This window comes from Podarcis erhardii, assembly GCF_964252035.2.
Source record: "Podarcis erhardii genome assembly, chromosome: 17".
Classification (NCBI taxonomy): domain Eukaryota; kingdom Metazoa; phylum Chordata; class Lepidosauria; order Squamata; family Lacertidae; genus Podarcis; species Podarcis erhardii.
In genome coordinates, this window is record NC_138515.1 from 25,499,341 (window position 1) to 25,523,088 (window position 23,748).

The 23,748-nt window shown below is 43.0% G+C and overlaps 1 protein-coding gene across 6 annotated transcripts in view; it reads left to right on the forward strand.

Annotated features, from left to right (window-relative positions):
- PSD3 (pleckstrin and Sec7 domain containing 3) overlaps window positions 1-23,102 on the forward strand; it is a 148,616-nt gene extending 125,514 nt beyond the window's left edge. For all 6 annotated transcript variants that reach the window (XM_081844885.1, XM_081844886.1, XM_081844889.1 and 3 more), the window contains 7 exons: window positions 771-814; window positions 7,512-7,705; window positions 8,891-8,961; window positions 13,966-14,123; window positions 16,211-16,355; window positions 19,143-19,286; window positions 22,787-23,102. In XM_081844885.1, the coding sequence (XP_081701011.1) occupies window positions 771-814; window positions 7,512-7,705; window positions 8,891-8,961; window positions 13,966-14,123; window positions 16,211-16,355; window positions 19,143-19,286; window positions 22,787-23,002 (972 nt within the window). In that variant the 3' untranslated portion in view covers window positions 23,003-23,102. The remainder of the gene's footprint in view (window positions 1-770; window positions 815-7,511; window positions 7,706-8,890; window positions 8,962-13,965; window positions 14,124-16,210; window positions 16,356-19,142; window positions 19,287-22,786) is intronic.
- The last annotated feature ends 646 nt before the right edge of the window (window positions 23,103-23,748 follow it).

A 23,748-nucleotide genomic window follows, 5' to 3' on the forward strand; every position in this document is an offset into this window, starting at 1 on the left:
TAAAAAAAAAGAAAAATGGATTGAGCTCAGGCTGTGTGTTGTGGCTCCAAATGGAAAGCCCCAGGAAAGCCTAGAAGGAAAATGTGGACTGCTGGTTTCCTAACTCTGTAAACAATCCAGCATTCATCTTGGTCTGTGGCATCACTGTTCAGGACATTGCTTTTGATTTCTCTTAATTGCAGGACGGAACCCCAAAATTCTATACACATATATACCAACAGTTATTCATTATTCCTTGATCTGAAGGGTCAGCAAATTTTGATTGCTTGGTATTTCTGCTGTCCATCATTGACCCTTCTCTTCCTCCAAAAGGGGAGAGAAAGTTTTCTCAGTGATCTAATGCTGAGCTTTGGGGCCCAGCATAAGCTCCCTCATCCTACCCAGTTCTAGACTGGGCAAGGGGCAGGTGGGGACTTTGACCTTCACTCTATGACTCTGAGGACCTTGGAAGTCAGTGTGACATCTCAGTGTGACTTTGGAGAGCCTCCAAAGTCAGTGCAAGGTCACAGAGACCATCTGCTGTTCTCTCGACTTGGGTAAAAAGCGAGTGCTCTCAGCAGAATTAAAAAATGGCAAGCACATTTGTGCCACCCTGCTCTTGAATAATATTTTCATTTGTGCTTGATTTTGCCATATATGGGTGCTTTCATGATCAAAAGCAGCTTGCTTGTGACATTTAGGTCTTTTTTTTCCTAAATAAAAAAAAATCAGCAATCTTCTGTGTGCGGTCAAGACGAACCCAGTAATTTCTTCTTCCTTTCCTTTTACAGGCTCTCTACAATTCAATCAAAAATGAGAAGCTTGAGTGGGCAGTGTAAGTATATTGTGCAGAATTAATGAGTTTTAAAAATGACGCCTGTTATGGCATTCCGCTTGATATGCAGGCAGCATATGGAACAGATTCTAGATCTTGCAGAAATCCACCCCAGCAATCCAGGGGAGCAACCCACCAAGTCCTCTTGCATTCATTTGCTGTATAGTCATTATTCATTCAGGAGAGCTAGTACCGTATGCCAATTAAGAGACCAAGCTGCAGTGGACTTGAAAGGTCACGGGTTCAAATCCAGCCCAAGCCATGAACTCATTAGGTGGCCCTTAGCCAAACCAAGCACTTCTCAGCTTCAGTCTTTCCTTCTATTTGCAATGTAAGGATAATAATGCTGACAATACCTTACAGTAGTGTTGCAGGGATTACTGAAGTATGTTTTGAGAAGCACTTAAATACTGTAAAACAGACATTTGATAGACAGGATTATCTAGTCCAAACCCCTGCAATGCAGAAATATGCACCTGTCCCATACGGGGATTGAACCTGCAACCCTGGCATTATCAGTACCACACTCTAACCAACTGAGCTATCTTCTCTCTCTCTCTCTCTCTCTCTCTCTCTCTCTCTCACACACACACACACACACACACACATATTTATTTATTTATGGTCACCTTCCAGTCTTATTTCCAGGACTGTTCCCAGAATAAAACAATTAAAGTGCAAATACAAAACGCCAGTAAACTAAAAGTCACAGAAGCATAAAAGCCACCACTGAGAAAGGCCCGCCCCACCCAGTAGCCACCTGCCTCACTCAGCAAAGTCACTTGCAAGAGACCCTGCTCCAAAGATCTTCACGTACAGCTAGATGCATATGGAGACACGTGGTTCTTCAAGTTCTCCCTCTCCTAAATCATGATGGGCTTTATAGGTTCAAACTTTGGGGAATGGCAGGGCTCAGTGGTAGGAGCATGGAAACAAAACGCCCCAGGTTCCAACTCTGGCATCTCCATGTAGGACTGGGAAAGATGTCTGAAAGCCTGGAGACCCACTGCTGGTCGATGTTGTCAGCACTGAGTGAGATGGACCAGTGGTCTGACTTTTTATAAGGCAGTTTCTGATGTTCTTAGACTGCCACTTTCAATTGAATCTGGAAATGGTTCATAACGCCCAGTCCCAGTTGGTAATCTAAGTAGCCTCACACTACACTAAGTGAAGTCTTCAAACTGTCTTCAAAGTAAGCCTCATGTAGCTCATTACAATAATCCTGCCTGTAATGTATATGTAATTTTCATCTCTCAGAACAAATGCTTTGTACATACACTCAGGGCGGCTTGATGGTTATTGCCTCCTCGACTCCTGCCCTCCCCTTTGCCTAGTCACTTGTGCTCAAGCACTGGAGACGCTTTTTAATTATTGTTGCTTTTTGTTGCCATAATAATTTAACAGATTTATAGACTGCTTCATAACATAGAGCCCATTGAAGTGGCACATGAGATAAACAACAAAATAAAATTCAAACACACAACTTCTAAAAGCAAGAAAACAATTTATTGAGAGATACAACTGTGCCACAAATGACTGGGTCACTTCAGAAAGCCTTCTTAAAGAAAAATGTCTTTAATAGGCATCTAAACATCACGACAGTAGCTGTCTCCTAATTTCGGCTTGTGATTGATTGCAGAGAACTGGAACTATGACACCAAGAACCTGGTTTCTAGTACAAGATGAGCACACCTCTGGAGCATAGAGTGCTCTCAAGGGGACCCAGCAGAGAACATACAGGAGAAGGCAGTCCACTAGATACCCTAGTCCCAAGTTGTTTAATGTGTATCCAGGAATCACAGTGTGCCTTTGTTCCTTCCCTTGAGATTATGCAATTGCTCATGTTACTGGTTGAGGGGGAGATCATTCTGCTACACTGAGTTTTGTTGTTCCAATGGGAAATGTGTCCTTGATGGATAATTCTTCTCATGGCACAGTTTCAGAGTTTCTACTCTGCCTTACAAATGTGCTGTTTTGATGGTGTTTTATGGGAATTTTTTGAAATAGTGGAGATTGCACATCAGGAAAATGTGCTGATTTGTGCATTTGGACTTTTACTCCCTGGTCCACAAAACACTGGATGAGCTGTCCTCAAAGCTGTAACAAGAGCGCAGGTTGTCAAACCCTTATTATATCATGAAATCCACATGCCTGCTGTTACTCCGGCTAGCAAAACGAGTTGTTAGCGATGAAAGGCCACTTGTAAGGGTGGAGGACATTTTTATTTGGCTCGGAAACTTCATCTTAGAGAGAGAAATTAAATCCTCAGTTAATCTGTGGCAGCATGATTAAAACACGTGCTTAGTTTTCGGCCTTTTATCTTCCAGGACATTGTGTCAGAACTTGCTGAGTAGAAAACACGTCTCGGGTCAGATTTCTTCCTGTTGGCTTGTTGTCTCGTGTTTGTCTCTTGATTAACTATGGGTAGCTTGACAACGAACTGATATCAAAGATAATTAATTGCGGAAGGCCTAATGTACCCCACTTCGGCTGCTTTCAGGAAGCTAACAATTGGAATTCAAAGCCAAGCATGAGGAGTCCAGTTTCTGCCAAGACACTTTAATCATTCCTCTCTGTCATCCCTGCTTGCTTGACTTCCTTGTGATGCTGGTGCTTTCCGTAGTGGGAGAGAATCGTGGCTGTTGTGTGAAGGCTATGGCAGAACAGAGGATGTCATTTTAAATGCAGCCATGCCCATTTTGATGCTGGTAAGAAGGCTGCTTTTATGGAGGCAGCTTTTGCTGCTCTAAGAGCTTTCAAGTTACACCAACTGCAGTGGAACATCTGCAGGCTCTTTTCCTGCACCTATGGTGGTTTGTGGGATGAAAGATGCCATAATTACCCATTCAGTATTACTGAGTCCTTTGCACTCCCATGACAGTAGCAGTCACTATCAAATTGCTCCTGGTGATAATGGAAGTTAATTATTATTATGTATTATTATTTATACAGTCCCATTAGTGTACAGTTACAAAGGGAAAAAAATAGGCAAGACCCTCACTTCAAAGAGCATCCAATTTAAAGCAAATGGGGGGGGGGCAGGCAGGGTGGGAATGAGAGGCAGGGATGACTTTTGGGATAGGGGAATGTGGGCAAGTGCAGTTACATTGATACCTAAAAGCAGATCATTGGAGTAGCTGTGGTCCTTCAGGATCTTCACTTATATCAGCTGCTGCTTTTGCCATCATGTGGTTTCATCACTGTTGAAATCAGCTGCCAGCTGAACTACCCTGTCCTTCATTTAACCTTCATCCATGTACTTAAGAGTGGCCACAAGAACTTACTTCCCTGCTCCTCTTTCTTCTTCTCTACTGATGGAGAAAGCCGTTTCCCTCTCAGTAGCACTTACAAGAGTACCCAGTTTTCTAGGGCCATCTTGCTTGTGATAGCATCATGGAGTAGAAACCAGCCAATTTAGGACACATGTGTCATCATGGAGACTCTGCCCTGAATAACCAGGGAAGGTGGAGAAGTGAAAAGGCAAATGACCAGGATGGGGGGGGGGGCGCAGGGTGTAGCAGAGGATGACAGAGGGTGGGTAGAACTCTGTGTTCTTTTAACTATACCGTTTTAGAACAGTGCAGTTTAGATTGCAGTTCCTTTGCCAAGAGCTCCTTGTTGGGCAAATCCCTCCGTAATGGGGAGGAAACCTCTCCCCTACTACCTTAGTGAAACTCATACCTCTCAGGCTTGGATATGGGCTTTGCAGGTTCATAATGTTCATCACAAAGAAGAGGTGAGTGCATTTGGACCTTAATTCCATATTCCAAATTCTTTTCCAGTTCTGGAGCCAAATAATTTTGGGCCAGAGAAGAATCTCTGCCAGAAAACAATTATTTGGGGCTGGAGCACTGGAACACAAGATTTAGATGGCCCTTGGGAAATGTAGAATCTACAGAATCAAACTTATAGGACTAGATCTTGTTTTGAGAGTGCCCTGCAGCTCAGTGGTTGGGCAGATCCTTTGCATAAAAAATACTTCCAGCATCTTTGTCTAAAATGGTCTTGGCACTAGATTAACAGGAAAGACCTCTTTGAAGAGCCACTACCAGTCAGGATAGACAGTGCTGAAGCAGATGGCCAAGTGACCAAACTTAAATGGGGTAGCTTTTTACTTTGATAGAATCATGAGTTGGAAGGGACCCTGAGGATCATCTAGTCCAACCCCCTGCAATGCAGGAATATGTAGCTGTCCCTTTTGGGGATTGAACCCGTAACCTTGGTGTTATCAGCAGCACACTCTAACCAACTGAGCTATCCAACCTTTTTGATCAGCAAGCATATTCTGTACAGTCTACACCACCCGAACTCCTGACATTATACAGGTACTCCACATTTGACAAGGACACTTGTGGAATTACTTGGTTCTGTTTGGAGTAATTTATAAACATCTTAACATTTAGAGGGTAGAATTGCTTTTCTTGATTAGGGCCAAGGGGCTTGGGGAAATGAGCGTTAGCTGATAAAACTCGAAATAAGCGACGGCTGCTGTGTTTTTCTTCAACGGTTAGGAAGCAAAGGAGATATTGCAGAGGACTGATTTATCGTCCATCTATGTCAGACTGCTTAAGATGACAGAATTTCCACCAGGAAAGATGTCTTCAAAGGGTGCATTTTATAGTTTAGATAGCAGTTCTGTTAATTGAGACCTGGGCTGTGACTGATTTCAGCACAGAGAGAAAGACAGAATACATGTATGGCTTTTCTACAGCCGTGACAACAAACCTATCCCAGATCCAGGCTCTCCTACCAAGAAGGCGTCCAGGTTGTAGGCCTGAGAAAGGCCTTTCTTTCTCTCTGACCTTAGTGAGTTGCTGTCAACTGGAGCAAACTACATTGGGCTAGACAGACTCTGTATAGTGCAGCATTCATTCAAATGACTGTGGCCTCTCTCCACTGGTGCTCCAAAGTGAGCCCTGTGCCCTGTGGGAAACACTGTGCTGTGCTTCTATGGGTGCAGCAGATGGCTCTTACATTTTAGATCAAATAACAGCCCTCGCTCCCCTTAGTTGATGTCACTCCAGTAGTATTGGAACAGAATGAACTAGTGCATTGCTGATGAAACAGAGGGGGAGAACTTGTTGACAGTCAGTTGGACAAGAGGCGTTCTCTGCCTAACTGCTCTTGTTATGTGCTTTAAACCAGAATCTTGAAGTTATTTGCTGCAGTCATTATTTGCAGGATTAAACCGAGTCAGTAAGTCCTTGGTCAAAAATGTATGATACCCAGAGAGCCGCTGCCCCTGGTTAGCATTCCGACATTTTGCCACTTAAAAAAACGTTATGTCATAGTTCATACTTTTTTTAAAAAAAGCCTGGAATCCTATATGCCTTTACAACTACATTCTACCTTCCGTTCCTTCATAATCTTTACACTCAAGCGAGAGACAACACCAAATCTGGCAATTTTTTTACGACAGTGGCATATAGCAGTGATGATGAGGATGATGATGATAGTATACCACCTTTATCTTCTAAAGATCTCAAGGTGGTGTATATGGTCCCCCCCCCATGTCATCCTCACTACAACCCTGTGAAGTAGGTTAGGCTAGGAGATGGTGACTGGCCCAGGGTCATGCAGTGAGTTCCATGGCTGAGTGGGAATTCGAACCCTGCTCTCCCAGGTCCTAGTCCAACACTCTTAACCATTACGTCACACTGGCTCTAGTTACATGTCTTACATAGTCAATGCTCTCTTGGGGTAGAAATGTTGATACCAACGAATTAAAACATGCAGCACCAGGGGAATGGTGCAGAGGTTTTGGTTCTGATTCATATCTCTAAATATAAATATATGAGCCATCCCGCTGAAACTAATAAGATTTCTTGCAGGTTTAAAATTAGGTGTATGTTAGAAGTACTGCTGTTCGTTTTAGACCACAGCGCCTAACATGAAGGAAGTGTCTTTCCACTTACTTGGTAGGCTGAGGTGATAAAAAAGTGTTCCTCTCCTTAATCTGATTTTTAAAAGATAAAGATTGCATCGGGCTCGCCAACTGAATTTAGGTGTAGTTACAGATAGGTAGCCGTGTTGGTCTGCCATAGTCAAAACAAAACAAATTCCTTCCAGTAGCACCTTAAAGACCAACTAAGTCAGTTCTTGGTATGAGCTTTCGTGTGCATGCACACTTCTTCAGATCTGAAGAAGGTATCTGAAGAAGTGTGCATGCACACAAAAGCTCATACCAAGAACTGACTTAGTTGGTCTTTAAGGTGCTACTGGAAGGAATTTGTTTTGTTTTGAATTTAGGTGTGTGTATGTATGTATGTAGGGATGCAGGTGGCGCTGTGGACTTGCCAATCAGAAGGTTGGCGGATGCAGGTGGCGCTGTGGACTTGCCAATCAGAAGGTTGGCGGTTCGAATCCCCGTGATGGGTTGAGCTCCCATTGCTCAGTCCCTGCTCCTGCCAACCTAGCAGTTCAAAAGCACGTCAAAGTGCAGGTAGATAAATAGGTACCACTCCAGCGGGAAGGTAAACGGCATTTCCGTGCACTGCTCTGGTTTGCCAGAAGCGGCTTAGTCATGCTGGCTACATGACTCGGAAGCTGTACGCCGGCTCCCTTGGCCAGTAAAGCGAGATGAGCGCCGCAACCCCAGAGTCGGCCACGACTGGACCTAATGGTCAGGGGTCCCTTTACCTTTACTATGTATGTATGTATGTATGTATGTGTTGTTGTTTTTCCAAATTTGCTTTAGAGATGATGAAGAAAAGAAAAAATCCCCCTCGGATGGTACCGACGAGAAGGATAATGGAACTCAGTCGAAGTCTGGCAACCGCATAGGCAATTCTGGTAACCCTTTCCTGGACATTCCTCATGACCCCAATGCTGCTGTATACAAAACTGGATTCCTGGCACGTAAAATCCACGCTGATATGGATGGGAAGAAGAGTGAGTGCATTTCAATGAGAACTGTTTTCTCTACATGCTGCAGTGGAGAAGGGGGGGAGGGGATGAAATGACCGGAAAGCTACATGTGTGCAGCTGCCCAGTCCAACTCACTTGCCCCCATTGCCTCATGGGAATGGAAGTAAAGGGTGCCGGCAGATGAGTCCAGGGTTTCAGAGCACCCTTTGCACCTTGCAAGCTGGAAGGAGAACCGAAGGAATGTTCACACTGTACAAATCTATGTGAAGCTTACCAAGGAGGGAGCCCCCAGATGCTCAGTGCATTCTGTAAGCAAGGCCTTGTACAAGGAGGAGGTGGGAGGGTTAGTGTAGGGTTCCAGCCCCTTCCTCTCTGACTGAATATTTTTGCTGTTTCACCAGAGCTCTCCATTTCTCACCTGGCTCTTTCTCATGCACCCGACAAGCTGTAAGAAAACTCCCTTCCCCTCTCCCTTCTTCACCAGGGCTTTCTTGAAGGGGAGGCCGATCACTTCCTATACCGATGACGGCTTCCCCTGCTTAGGCCTGGTTCCTTACTTCAACCCTAGTCCCTCACATATTCCAGCCCAGGCTACATCAAGCACCCATTTTCATACCCTCCACCAAACTGAAGGGCTTTCTGTCACTGTCTCGGAGGAAGTGGCTTCAGTGAAAATAGGGCTGGTATATCAATAAGTAGCTGTTTAACAGCAATGTTTCTTCCAAGGATGTATTCAAAGGGCCTTCTCGGTAGTGGCACCTGCCTTGTGGAACACACTCCCATCAGATGTCAAGGAAATAAGCAACTATCCTACTTTAAAAAGACATCTGAGGGCAGCCCTCTTTAAGGAAGTTTTTAATGTTTAATGCTGTGCTGTGTTTTTAATATTCAATTGGGAGCCACGCAGAGTGGCTGGGGAAACCTATCCAGATGGGCAGGGTATAAATAAATTTATTATTATTATTATTATTATTATTATTATTATTATTATTACTACTACTACTACTACTACTATTATTATTATTATTATTATTATTATTATTATTATTATTATTACCAACAACAACAAAACATATGCACTGTTGCTTATTTCTGTTCCTGCCCCCATATTAAACAAGGGGTAGATCCTGAACAGAGCACGATCTTGATTTATATTACCAATGGTTACTTATGCATATATATATTTTTGTCCATGTTCTACTTTGACAGCTCCACGAGGGAAGAGGGGATGGAAAGCCTTTTATGCTGTTCTTAAAGGAACTGTGCTTTATTTGCAAAAGGTAAGAGGTTCCCTGCCAAATACACTCCATTGAACTCCTTGTTGGATGAAGAATAAAGGAGAGGTGTTTCACCCTGTCTTCTTCCTTCGTTGGCTTCTGTGTGTGTTCTGTGCCCACAAGCCAAGTGAATGATAGTATGGTCTGCAATTACTTCACCTCTCTGAGGTGCTTTAGATGCTCCCTGTATCTGAGCTGCATTTGGCTGTTTCAAGGAAAGGAGCAGAAGCCGGCGTACTTCATCTCCACATACTTTAGGGCAGGAGCGGGAAAACTGTGGCCCTCCAGAAGTTGCTGGACTACGAATCCCATCACTCCTGTCCACTGGCCATGCTAGCTGGGTCTGATGGGAGTTGGAGTTAACAATAATTGGGAGGGCCAGAGGCTCCCCAATATCAGCTACTCTAAAATGAGTCTGCGTTTTAAATTGCATTTTAACCTGTATTTTAAATTGGTTCCCCCCTGCTCTCTTTTTCCCCTATTATGTTTTTATTGTGATTTTATTGGTGTTAGCCGCCCTGAGCCAGGCTCTGGCCGGGGAGGGCAGGATATAAATAACAATTATTATTGTTGTTGTTCTTGTTGTTGTTGTTACTACTACTACTATTATCCCTGCATTAAGGTCTTATGTGAAGCCAGGGGTGAAGATGAAGGAGCACATATTGTCTCCCCAACTCCCCCAGAGATACTTAAACTTTCCCAAGTTTGGGAAATTCTTCCTCTTTCCCCAGCACTGCATGTGAAACCTGGAAGCACAGGGTACTCAAAAGAGTGATGCGTTAAGTCACAAACGTTTCCTCTTTGCTTGTTTCCTTGAAATACCCAGAACACCAAAGTTTTGCCATGAAATAGACACTATGTAATTAGCAAGTGCCAAATGTTTTCACATCTGAAGGAAATTTATGGAGACTGAGGCAGAGATAGAAGGTTACAGGAAACATTTTCTCCCATTATAGATGATAATCCTATCCCTGTTTACAATTAAAAATGAACAGATGGTACTCAGGTTTCTTTGTTTCTTTTTTTTTTTATCCCAACTTTCCCAGCAACCACATTTCATTCTAAGACAGAGAGATGAGCTCCTTTTCTTTTTGATATGTGTGTGTTAGCTAATCCCAAATTCAGCCATTACAAAAGCAATTTTTCAAAAACTGATTTGAAAAATGGAGGATTTTAGCCGACAAGGCAATTGCAGGATTAATTTTTGAAGGAGAGGTCTTTAAGGACATGAATGAAAAAGCACGTGCAGCTTTGAAAAATTACCGAGTGTGTCGGAGTTTGCTACACTTTTGTCATGGCCACTCGACTGCTCTTTGATCTCTTTGGGTTGTTTTTTTTTTTTTTAAAAAAAAAGATAATGTTGTGCAGATGGGCAAATTGCTTACATTTTTCTTTTAAATGGTGGTCCGTCTTCAAGGGAGGGTGCCCAGCCGTGGAAAATGAGCCAATAACAGGAACATTTTTGAAGGATTATTGCTTGCAACACAGGAACCTGCCATACTGAGTGAGACAATTGGTTTGTCTAGCTCAGTATTATCAACATTGATTGGCAGAGGCTGCACAGGCAGGAGATATTCTCAGGCCTACCTGGAGATGCTGGCGATTGAACTTGAGATCTTCTGCATGTAAGGCAGGTGTTCTACCAGCGAGCTATGACCCTTCCCAGATATTAATGGAGGAACCCAAGGATAGCTTAGTTGGTTAGAGAACGTAGTGCTGATAACGCCAAGGTTGCAGGTACAAACCCCGTAAGGGACAGCTGCATGTTCCTGCATTGCAGGAGGTTGGGCTGGATGTTCCTCAGGGTATCTTCCAACTCTGTGATTCTATGATAGGTTCTTTAGGTAAGTTTTGATAATACAAGGCCCAACTAGTGAACTTCTAGACTGGGAAGGAGCTTGAATTCAGGTTTCCCTGTCTGACACACTATCCACCACAATGGTACTGTGTTGACACGTTAACTTCATGGCACTGGGATCACTTTAGTGTGGTTTCTTCTCACTTCTGTGAGAGTAACGTGAGAATCTCTGAGCCACTGCAACTCCTGGTAACTGGAACAACGTGGTTGTGGAAGGGGAGCTGCAATATGGGACCTTTCCATTAGGGCCAGAGCTTCTGACGTAGCTTTTGCTACAGTGGCTCTCACAACATGAAGATAATGTGAGAGGAGCCCTAAGAGGAGAAGAATTTGCAGTCTTAACAGGAATGAAAGCAGCTTCAACTGTGGACTTTTTTTCTAGCAAACATCTCAAGCTTCAACTCCTTTTTCAACGTGATAGCTTCAGAAAGGCATCACTTTGCCACCATCTTGCTTTATGACCTCGACTCAGCCAGTTCACCTCTGGATGCCTCTGCTTTCCCGCTCAGTATTTTTTTAAAAAGAAATGCCTTGATTCATCTCTGCTTCTGTAGCCTGAAGATTGTATCGGCCACAAGCTTAGTCACTGAATGTGAGAGATTCCCTTTTCTGAAACAGAAAAGAAAAGAAACATGGTCAAAGTGGAGAAAAGGAATCTACACGACCCACAGAACGAACATGCAAAGTCATAGCCTTCAAATGCCATGTTTAATGCCACAGGGCTTGTTTTGAAATATAATTTCTCAGTGGGGGATAATGGAAAATCGAAGAAGTAAGCTGTGAAGAGGAACGAGACACAGAAATTGTGTGACAGGGCATCCAGGGTTCTTTACAATGAAGCTGAAGGTAGAAGATACGTAAGGGGCAAGCTTGAACAATTCTGGGAACTGCCAGCTTTTTGGTCAGAGCTAACATTGTAGGACAGCGACTCACAAAGCACTAGTACAAATACCATAAAATCAAGTTCAGGAAATGCTTACCGTACTATGGCTAAGCATCTGGAAGAGCTTAGTGAGACAGGGAATGAGTCTATTGTTTTTTGGCAACTTGCTTATTGGAACTAGCAACATCCAGATTTTTCTCCTGAAAGCATTAAGTGGCATAGATTGGGGCAGGCTGAAACTGCCTGCAGTTCCTAAACAACTTAGCAACAAGTGTCCCATGGGTTCAGGAGTGGAGCAAATATATCAATATACATAAGAATGCATAAAGTTCCATCACTTGTGTGGTTAACAGATGACGCAGAATGTGGTTGCGCAGATAAGAACAGGCTTGGTTCTCAATGGCTGGGGCCTGTTCATGACAAAGAATGCAGGAGAGTTCTGTTATTGTTACCTTTATATTTTGCCTTTCTCCCAAATGAGCGCAGGTGGGTATGCAAAACAAGTCCATGGGATTGCAGTCCAAGGCTCTAATCCTATGTACACTTATTTGGAATAGGCCCTGTAATAGACAGTGGGATTTATATCTGAGTAAACACCTCTTATAAAACTCTAGGGAAACACCATGGGAACAAGGGACCAGTGAAGTCCCTGAGATTGATTGCTCAAGCTCCCAGACCCAAAGGAGCCGCTGCCTAAGCAGAAAGATTTTATTCATTGCCAGACATACCCCCATCTCTTTTCTTGATCTTTTCTGTTGATGTCAAAAACTTTCCTCCTCCAACCTTCATTGTGAAACGTGAATTGGAATCATTTACTACTAAAATTGTAGGTCTGTTAATAGCAGAAGCAATGTCAGTAAAAAAACCCAACCAAGGTGTCATGTCCATTGTCAATAGCAGGTGACAGATTATATAGACTAATAAGACTTAGAGGAGGACAGAACTCATGTACCATTGACGGTTTTATAGAAGAGTGGATTTCAGCAAGAGCAGATCCTCTTGTAGGGTTGGGAGAAGATGACCCTGCTGAAATTCTCTCTTTTACGCAACTATTAAAAGGCACAGCAGCTTCTCCTGTTTCCTGAGCTGTGTTTTTGCCTTGCCATACTACTGTTAACAAGCACACAGGCACAGATCCACTCACTTGATTTTTATAGCATTGTTTCCCATCCTATAAAACATACTTTGACTTCCAGTTAGCCATCCTATATAGGATACATAGCATGTTAGTCAAAACCCATCTCCTGAACACAGAAGAATCTTTGATTTACCTTTCTTAATTTGCTGGCCGCAGGCTGTTCTACGGTGAATTTGCTATGGGTCAGTACTGAGCTGAAATTGATTTAATGAAGAGCTGACCTGTAATGTCTGTCTGCTGAAGACACATTATGTAACCAATGTGGACGCTAGTGGAAGTTGTTTTTATGACATTTTTTCCTTAATAATGTTAAAAAAACAAGCAGCCCCCAACAATGTACTTTGGAGATGTCATATAAGCAAAGCATTCACTGCTGGGGATGGGAAATGGAAACCACAGTGGCAGATCAGGGGATCTTGCTACAGAGCAGCCTACTGCTGTGTAAATGTGGGATTATTTTTTTTATTCATCAAGAGTTTTCAAAAGTAGATGGCCGGATCCAACAGTGATTAAGCCCTTAAGAACACAAGACAATCCAAACTTGTGCTATGGTAGGATCTCTCACTCTCTCTGTTTCATAGAGAAACACCTTCTTGAACATTGCACATCACTCTAGCAGATGCTAGGCAACGGTGTCTTGTACATTAGGAAAATTGTAATTGGGAAAATATTAGGCGATTATAATGTGGTAGTAGAGCTTACGTTTTGCTTGCAGAAGGCTCCAAGTTCAAATCCTGGCATCTCCCGTTAAAGGTTGCAAATGCTTGTTTTGAATCTGAAAGGCTAAAAAAAAAAAACCAACCCAAACATTTAAATAGCAGCATTTTTGTTTTTAAATAAGTTAATCCTATGCAGATTTACTCCAAAGAAAGTCCCAAAGAGTTCAACAGTGTTTACCCCCAATTGTTTGCATGGGATTCCAGTCTTAAGTCTCAGTGCAGTGGGATTTATCTCTGAATAAATATACACAGGGTTATAGCTGCATATGGGATTGTTGGTTTGTTTTTTGCCAAGTTAGATGACTCTTTTAAATACACTTTTGTTTATTGCCTTCTTTTGGAATGTAATCAGGCTTTAAAAACACTGGCACTATATAATAATTTGTACTCTTAATTTGGGCTTTTGCAGGATGAATACAAACCAGATAAAGCTTTATCAGAGGAAGATCTTAAGAATGCAGTCAGCGTGCACCATGCATTGGCATCGAAGGCGACAGACTATGAGAAGAAGCCAAATGTTCTGAAGCTCAAGACAGCTGACTGGAGGGTCCTGCTTTTCCAAGCCCAGTAGGTTCCCTTTTGGTTCCTTTAGGGATTCAAGCAAAATATGCTCACAGTCAAGGGTGGTGTGTCTTCTCACACTGGATTTTTAAAAAAATTAATAAATCATTCTTGAATATAAGGTAGTATGAAAATGAAAAGGCATAGACTCCATACTGTAGCTCAGAAACTCAAGCTCATTTTGAGCCAGCAAGCTCACAGGACAGGCTCTCCATCTTTTTCTTCTTATTGCTTGTGGAATATTTTTTTTATTTGCATGGCAGAATAGTTGCTTGTAGCTGAGAGTAGAGTATGCCAGGAAAGGGGAGAAAAGAGCCAGGCTTCTTCCAGCTCATCAAACCCCTGCGGTTCCGTCAGTCACTCATCAGCCTGACAGCTGGTGCAGTTTAGTATCAGTTCAAATTCCAGTAACACTGCTGTGATCCCTTATTTGAACTTGCATGAAGGCATCAACCTGGTGTGCAGCACCCCAACCCTGTTCAGATGTGGCAGCAGATCCTGTTTCGACTCTGATGCTACTGATTGGATAATCAATGCACCGCCAAGACAGAGGTGGGGTTGGGGTCACCAAAACCCCTAAACGTTCCATTTTCCTTACTGGGCACCCCATCCATTCTTCGTTCGGTGTCTGTACTTGGTTTGGGGCACTGCTATGAATTCAGTTGCTATGCCGCCCACCTTCTGCCTAATAGACTGGGTTTTTTAAAAAATATTAATATTTTTATTGAAAGAATTTCAATTTTAAAGAAATAATGTGGTACAAATGAAGAAAGGGAAAGGGGGGGTGAGAGCAAAGATGCATATAAAAGAGAAAGACAGAAAACAATGATAGCTGAGGTGACAGAGATAGTACTAAGCTTGACTACATCCTCCAAACCAAACATGATTATCACCAAACGAAGGAAGTTAATACCCAAATAGAGCTTTAGTCATTTTTCTGGAATAGGGCGTCCAGTCGAAAAGCAGTATAAAATTGATGGTTTTACAACCCAATACCCAAGGTGGTATTGAGGAACAATCTGGCTGGAAGTATCCTTGGCCCTTGCTGGTCACAATTGCTTGTGAGCTTTGGGGTTTTGGTTGTTTTTTTTACCCTTGAGGAAGCTGGCAAGGATCTGGTGGAGTGCAGCCAACCACTAACATTATTGTCATTTCCCCCCATGGAAGTTTCAAGCCAGCATAAGAAACTATAACCAAGCCTTTGGCTGATTATCGTTCTGTGGTATTTTAGATGTGTTTGTGGGGTGTAGGTGGGTGTTTTGTTATGTATTTTGTGTTCTTGTTTCGTATTTTTATGTTGCGAACCACCCTGTGATCTTCGGATGCGGTATGCAGATTCAATAAATAAATAAACTGGAGGCAATAAATACTTCACTGAGAGAGAAAGCTGCCTTGTCGCAGTGAACGAAGCGATGAGTAGACTGCAGTTGAAAACCATCACTGAAGTCATTTAATATTGCAACCTATAGATATGTCTATCTATTATGCCATTCTTTGAGAAGGTGATTGAATGTGCAACAGTACCCAGCTTAAGGAATCCCAGATGAGCAGATTATCTAGCCCCTTATCCGTCTGGTTTCCCGGGAACTGTTTATGGGCTTCCTACTGCTCTGGTGGATGACTTCTGCTGGGAGAATTAAAGAAAGAGTGCCATCCTGTTTAATTATCCTAGATGAATTGATTGTGGTACCCTTCTGGATAGCTTTTGTGGTTTGGGAACACTGCCATGCGGTAATGATCCCTGAAGAGGCTAGACTCCTGCGGCTCCTCTTCTCCCATGGCTCTGGCCCTTTCCAGGTTAAATATTTCAGCTGCAATTGAAGCTGAAAAGCACCAAGTATTAGACAAGGTAAACATTTCACCTATTAGGAGAAGGGGGGCTTCTGGGCTTAGACCAACCTCTAGCAAAGGATGGAGAAAGAAGCAGGTGGAATATTCCAAGCAGTGCAGTCAGTGCCCACTGTCCAGTATTGAGATGCTGAAGTAGGAAATGTGATTCAGAGCGGCGGTTCCTTTTAGGGCAGAGCAGATGCTGGAGAGAAAGCAAAACAGACAAGCTCCCAGACTGACTGACCTTTTGCTCTCTTCCGCAGGAGCCCGGAAGAAATGGAGTTGTGGATCAACAAGATCAATTCTGTGGCAGCTGTTTTTTCTGCCCCACCATTTCCAGCTGCTATTGGATCCCAGAAGAAGTTTAGCCGCCCACTGTTACCTGCTTCCACAACCAAATTGTCTCAGGTGATTAATATACAACCCTAAGTGTATTTCAAGTGTGCATCTAATGAGCCACAGACCCCCCCCCCCCCGTTTGCAAAGAGCAAACCATTGATAGGGCAAGTGCTTGAATTTAGGGAAGGGGGGGTGCTTGTAGGTGTTAATCCCCCTGTTTGAGCACATTTTTCAGATTAGTCCAGACCCATGTGAGCTGAAGCAAAATGCTGTAGCAAAGTGGAGCAGAGCTTGCAGTAGTGAGGTGCTTAGTCTTCCATGAAGGCTAGCCCCAGAAGTTGAAATGATGCTCTTGAGCATGCCTGAAACATTGGACACTTTTGAGGACGGGTAGAAATATTTCAAGTAATAACCAGTAAAATGTTGTTGCACAATCGGTTGGAATATATAGAGGGGAGGGCAAGAGAGGCACTGCCTGCAGCCTTCTGCATTCAATACCTTTGTTAGTCTTGAGCACCCATTACTGGGGAAAAGGCAGGTTTTGCCCTCATAGTGAGTGGCAGCTACTTAACTTGTACAGGAGAAAGTCTAGGGGTTTACTTGGAAACAGAGTTTGGCTGGAGGCAAAAGTCTTTGCTTGCTCTGCTGGACCCACCCTCCTTCCAGCCTTTGAGAATCAATCATGTTTTGATCTGGCCCTACCATATCATCTGCAGAACTTCCTTAATTCTGTTAAATTGTGACAAGAGTGCTGAGACTGATATTTAGACAAAGGCACTTCCAGACAACCTGTTTATTGAGCGTTCATCCTTATATCATGACAATGGCTATATAATGAGCATACATTCTCAGTTGTTTGCAGGGTGGTTAGATGATGTGGCATCAAAGCAAGTGTTATCCCACACTTTCCAGTTCTTCTGTCACTTTCCTTACAGCAAAAAGTGCAATCTTTTGGGGAAGCAGATTTGTTTCACAAATCATTGTGCAATCTGAATTTGCTCGTACATGATGGAATCCTACCCCGAAATAGCCACTGTCCAGAAGCACACAAACAGACAGAGCCACTTTTGTGGCCAGGTCTCTTGCTCACTTGTTCTTTCTCTTCCTTGCTGCTATGAACTGGGCGTGCAATATTATTTTACCCTGTATTAAATCCCAGGTTATCTTACAGCTTTTGATTATTTTTTGATTTGCCACAGTACGGAAACTGGTGTCTGGCTGCATAATTTCCTGTTTCAGCTACCCATTCAGGAAAGTAGGGCCTTGCATGTTGGTAGAAAGAAGAGAATGAGAAGTGAAAGTACAGGAGCTGTTTTAAGCCAAAAGGCAGGGACAAAAAGTGCTATGCTTCCCAATGAGATAAATTCAGGCATAATCTGAGAACCGTCTGTTTTTATCTGTGAGATAGAGAACTTGCCAGTAGGCTCCTGCGTATACTGCAGAGGATGAAATGTGTACTGTCAACTCTGCCTGGCTGCTGTATTAGAAGTTGCTGCTCATATCAAGATGTGACTACGCAAAGAGTTGCTTTCGCAGGCTCTGTTTCTGTACCCAAGATCCAGAATGGAGTAGATAAGGAAGGAAGGAAGGAAGGAAGGAAGGAAGGAAGGAAGGAGGGAGGGACAAGCAACTGCTTAGGGCCCTAATCCAGAAGATCAGGACCATGGCATGTGGGGAGAGCAGGATCTGCCTATTTCCCTGCACAATTTTTCTCCATGAAACCCCCACCTGCTTATTTGCCCCTAAAGATGCCATTTTCTGCAACAGGGGAAAATAGCACCTTGGAGGGTGGTGGGGGTTTTTCAGGGATGCCTGAAGATGCTAGATCAAGGCCCCTCCAGTTGTTATCTCTCTTCCTTTTTGTTTGCTTTTTCTTTTAAAGAAGCTCAGGATAGAGGGTTCTGTGGTAAACATGTAGTCCAGCCTGTGTCACCATTTTTACTGTAGTGACCCAGTTCAGACATTTAATCTCCCAGTTCCCCAGTGCACTGTGGGCTCCCCCCCCCCGCATTGTATGTGAATTGCCTCCCCTTCTCTATGGTTTACCATAACAGTAGTTTTGTTTGCTATGCCAGAATTGGGCAAGCTCTAATTAGCATTAACCAGAAATAGCTTTGAAATCATGCTTAAATAGGTTTATAGACCAGAATTTTGAGGAGTCCTCATTTGTTCTGACCTTAATTGGTCCTGAACGAGAGGCATAATAGTTGTGTTTGCATGCAACGCTAACCTATGGTTTAGTGCAAGCATCCCCAAACTCAGCCCTCCAGATGTTTTGGGACTACGACTCCCATCATCCCTAGCTAACAGGACCAGTGGTCAGGGATTATGGGAATTGTAGTCCCAAAACATCTGGAGGGCTGAGTTTGGGGATGCCTGGTTTAGTGCTACATGGGCAAGTTGCAGCAACCACTGGGCTCATGCATTCCCCCTTCTCCCAGCATTGTCACAAGAAAAAAATAAACAGCTTTGAGTTTTGATTACCTGCCGTTTAGCGGTCTGAACCATAGAATGTGCTTAAATTTTACTAAGGTTTGTTGGAAAAAGCCAACTTCATAGCAGTTCATTAGCCACTGTTGTCTGAGTTTGGACGTCAAGATAAGCCGGAGTTCATCTAAAATAGAAGTGAAGTATAAATAAATGAGCATCCAGTAGTTACAGTTAGCTGACCAGGTCTCTTGACTGCCCCTCCAGAAAGTTATTTGTTGGTAACATTTCTCTGTATTTGTGTTACCTGGTTCAAAACAGCCCCAAGCAATATATTATGATACCTATAGTTCATATTCTTGTCCATTTACTTTACATTTTCTAAATATACTAGAGGTTCGCTGTGACATATACTATTGTCTCCTGCAGGATGATCAGCTGAAATCACATGAAAGTAAACTGAAGCAAATCTCCACTGAACTAGCTGAGCATCGTTCCTACCCACCAGATAAGAAACTTAAAGGCAAGGAAGTGGAGGACTACAAACTGAAAGATCATTATCTGGAATTTGAGGTATGTCCGGGTCAGCCATGGCAGAGCACCGTTACAAAGATAGCCACTGCAGAAACAGTGGAAATTATCCTGTTTCATAGGATAATTAATAGTGGGCTGGCATTTAAATAACTGTTTCAAAGCAAAATTGCAGAATGTCATGTTGTGTGGGCAGTAGCCAGATAAAAACGTTAGTAGTTCAAAGTATCTGGATGTATGTGGAAACCAGAAAAAGTGAGAACCATATATGCTAAATAGAAAAGTAAACTTGAAGGGAGAAGTATCTTTGTGAACTGAGTCCCCTTTCTCTGCCTGCTGGCTTAAAGGCTGCAAAGGCAGGTACATATTCAGAAGAGAAACTCCTTCGGTGCAGAGTCCTCAGCTGACCTAGAAGGATCAGTTGAGGATTGGGGGTTGTTGCCTGTGTTGTTTGTTGTGCATGTGAGTGAGAGTGGCGTGGTCACACCGACCACAGCCACACAACTTCTTTAGGGTTGGCCAAGGGTGAATGCATTCTATTGCAAAGCGTTCTGAGGCATGTTCTGGGTCTTGTTGATCTCCTCGTGTCAACTGAGGGTGCACTGTCAAGCATTGACTCCCGCTGTTGGTTGCATGAGAAGATAAACAGATGAGTGAGCTGTCTTTCAGGAAAGCAGCTCTGCCTTCGGTGCTTTTCAAATTGAAAGACCTTTATAAGTTTCCCAAGAGCCCTGTAGATTGGGGTGGGGGGTCGGGGGAGGCGAGAAAGATGCCACAACTTTTTGACTGACAGCAGTGCAGGCAGAAAAACACCAGGACTTTAGAATTACTGTATGATGACCCAGCATCTGTAGTCCCGTTTCCTCTTATTACAGCTCTCTGGCGTATGCATTATCTGATGAAAAATGAATCAGCCCAGAGCACTATCAGCATTCATCTCACAAGTTCCCTTATTTGTGAGTGACATGCTTTAGCTATTTAATTTATTTGTCTCCTCACTGCTGGTGGAAGTATAGATACCAAGTGTATGGCTGTCTTTCTTCATTTAATTTTAAAGTGGATTTTTCTTGCGATCTTTTTCTGCATGAATCTATCTCTTCAAAAGCTCTTTGGAAAGGCCATTCATAGCCATCTTTTCTCTCTCTCTCTCGCCTCCCCTTTCATAAAGGCATTGAAGTCCTCTTGCATTTGAATAATAATGATTACCTGAATTTTGTTTTTTGAATTAAGAGTGTGTGCATTTTCCCCCTCATTGTGGCATGCAAATAACTTGACAATCGGTTTTTCTCCCCTTTGAAAACCGTGTGGGCAACTGGTGGAACTTCATCAACATTTGCACTGATTCATTGGAGACGGGTCAGAAGACGGCATTGTTAAATAAAATTATTTTGGAAGGCCAGAGTGTGCATTTTGCAACTCTTAAAAGCCTTTTTCTGAATCCCAGCTAATCACTAGTTATTTGAGTTAATCACAGAGCCATTGTATGCGGCTGCAGATAGAACTGCCCTACAATAGAGGGCTGCATGCTGTTCTAGACAGTGAATAAATTCAGCAGTTTGCTCCTTGCAGAAATACATAGGGTCTCCTGCAGCTTTGTATTTTGGGCCTGGTGTGCTTAGTAGATTTGTACCTGGAACAAAATGTGCTTGAAATGCCACAGTCTTCCCAGCTGAGGGGCAGCGAGGGTCTGTACCTTAAAAATTAATTCAGAGCGAGGCCATAGCTCATTGGCATGCAATGCACAGAGAAGAGCCAAAGGTCTGTCTTTGGCTTCTCTAGGAATGCCATTTTGACATCATGATACCGAATGCCTAAAAATCTGAACAGAAAGGCAAGAACTAGCTATGTGCTTAAGGTTTCGTTGAAATCTTTAGCAGTCAAGCATCCACCCACCCACCTGTGTGAAAGCCTCTCTTTTGACATACAGATAAAGATATTTACTGCTCAGAAATGGGCAGAAAACAATAATTGGTCCCGTGTTTTCAGACTTCCTAGCCTATAGCAGTAAAAAGTATCCAAGTCCTGTTGCACCTTAAAAACAAAGTATGCTGAATTACATCCTTCTCCAGCCTTGGGTCTCCATAAGTTGTTGTACTAGATCTTCTATCACCCTGGACCATTGGCCATGTTGACTGGCCAGATTTGCTCATTTCGTTTTCCCACTTTTTGAGACTTGTTGGCTAGTTCATCATCAGGGAAACTTTCCAGGTTGATAGTAATTACAATAATCTAATGCCCTAAAGCCCTTGGAAGTATTAGTCCAATTATTCTGTAGGACAGAAATGTTCAAAAATTGGACACATATAAATGTACAGGTTCTCATTGGCTCCTGGGGATCTAATTGTGTCAATGTTCACTGTAAATATGCAGATCCAAAATGAAGGGGAGGCCTGTCTGATTCATGGAGAAGGGCATTATCCACTTCATCAAAGAGATGAGGGTTTGTCTTGCTGTACCTAAAATTACAGTGCTTGTGACTGAGCCGGTATATTTTCCATATTAATATTATGGACTGATTGTGAAGACTAGTAACTGGATTTCAAAACTTTGCAACAAAACCTTGTTGAAGCCTTGCTATATAAGTAGACGCCATCTAAGGATTACAGAAAAAACAATCCAGGGTTGTTGTTGTTGTTTTGATGATGTATAACTTAAAGAACAATAGTTACATGCACACCCAGACATTTTACACGTCTTACGAGTTCCCTGTTTGTTTTCTTAAAAAATACTCTGGTATGTTGCCCAAGAAGACATATTCTAACTTCTGTATGTTTTCCCCACCAGCCACCAGATAGACATTCCATCATAGAGGGGGCAGACATTTATTCCACTTGTGCTCCTGCTCTCCTCCCCCCATATACCCCCATGCCCCCCAAAATTGGTTTGTGTCAGGAAAATCCACAAAACAACATGTGAGGGGAGGAGAGAGGGGGATCATTTAGTCAGGCAAGCTGAAATACTTGTGCTGACAGAGGAAGCATAAGAGTATGGTGTTGAATTCCTACCATAGAAGAAGACCTTCCTCCCTTAAACCACAGGTAGCTGTTGATCTACCCAAATTAGGTTGGAATGATGGAGAAAGTGTTGGAGTGATCACAGCTGTAAATCTGTTCCCTAGAACTTGTTACCGATCCACCTCTTCCAGATGTTCCACACACCCCAAGTGAGGCCCGTCCGCAGTACGGGAACCACTGCTTTAGGCAAAATGCAATGGTAACTTAGGGATATGTGGGACATCTCCACCTCCCCTCTCCCAAAATGTTGATAATCTTGGTGAGACTCTTTAGATTTTCCTCAAATGTTTTGCCTGAGGAGGAACCACTACCCCCCCCCCCCAGTTTTGCTACAGGGGAAATTTCTGTGGCATCTCAGTTTTCTTGCTACCCATAAGGCAATTTGCTATAGTTATGCTGTGCACTTGCTGTGCAGGTGAGGAGGTCCTCTCACCTGGGAAGAAATCGCCTTGCTTGACTTCCTTCATATATCACTGAAGTTACGCTGTAGATTGAGTCTTTCTTTTTCTCACCTTTTTTCTTTTTCAGAAAACTCGGTACGAAACCTACGTGTCTCTTCTCACAGAGGGAGCCGGCAAGGAGTTGCTGAGCACCAATGAGAATGACGGCCTGGGACTGAAGAAATGCCACTCAAGCCCCTCATTAAATCAGGAGTCCCCTCTTAGTGTCAAGGTGAAGCGTAACATCTCTGAGAGGAAAGACTATAGACCCGAAACACCGAGCATCAAGCAGAAGGTTACTTAGGGCAACTGAGACAGGCTGGAGGAACAACATGATCACTCGCTCTTTGATAACCTGTCCTTTGCAAAAACAAAACAAACAAAAATTAACACATCTGCCTGAATGGGGTGTTAGTGACATTTTCAATTGTAAATTTTTGTTGTTTCTGTACAGGTTGTTGGAGATGTTTTGGCTTCTGACTTGCATTTGCCTAGTTCATTTATCATAAAGCAATTGATCCAGTCCTTTTAAAAAGAGAGAGAGGGAGAAGGAAAAGGTACAGCAAGGGAGAGATTTGATGATGTATTCATCTCTCTCATCTTTTTATCTTACTTTGTTGGCTTCATATCTCAAGTCATCTGCTGCTTTCCTGCAGTAGGGCAAGTAACTGGACAAACCGAAGCTTACTGAGTCGTTTAGCTTTGTGAACAGATTCTTGCATTTCCCAAGGTGGCACAATAGTAGTCTCACTATTAAAAGAGACTAGGTGAAACTGCACATCCTTGGAGAAAATTAAGTTTCCAAGTGCTGCAGAGCTCTGTAACTAGCATGTGGTGGGAGCCATGTCAATTGCTAGACTGTGAAAAAACCCAGTTGTGATCTCTGAGCCCCACAGTCTGTAAGGGGCTGAAAAGCGAAGGGGAAAAAATGGAGTTAACAAAGCTAGCATACTAGATTTAGACACCAAGGAAGGCCTTTGGTGATCTGAAATGGCTCCAACCAAAAATGGGTTATTTTTCCATTTCATTGAACTGAAGGTCTTATCCATG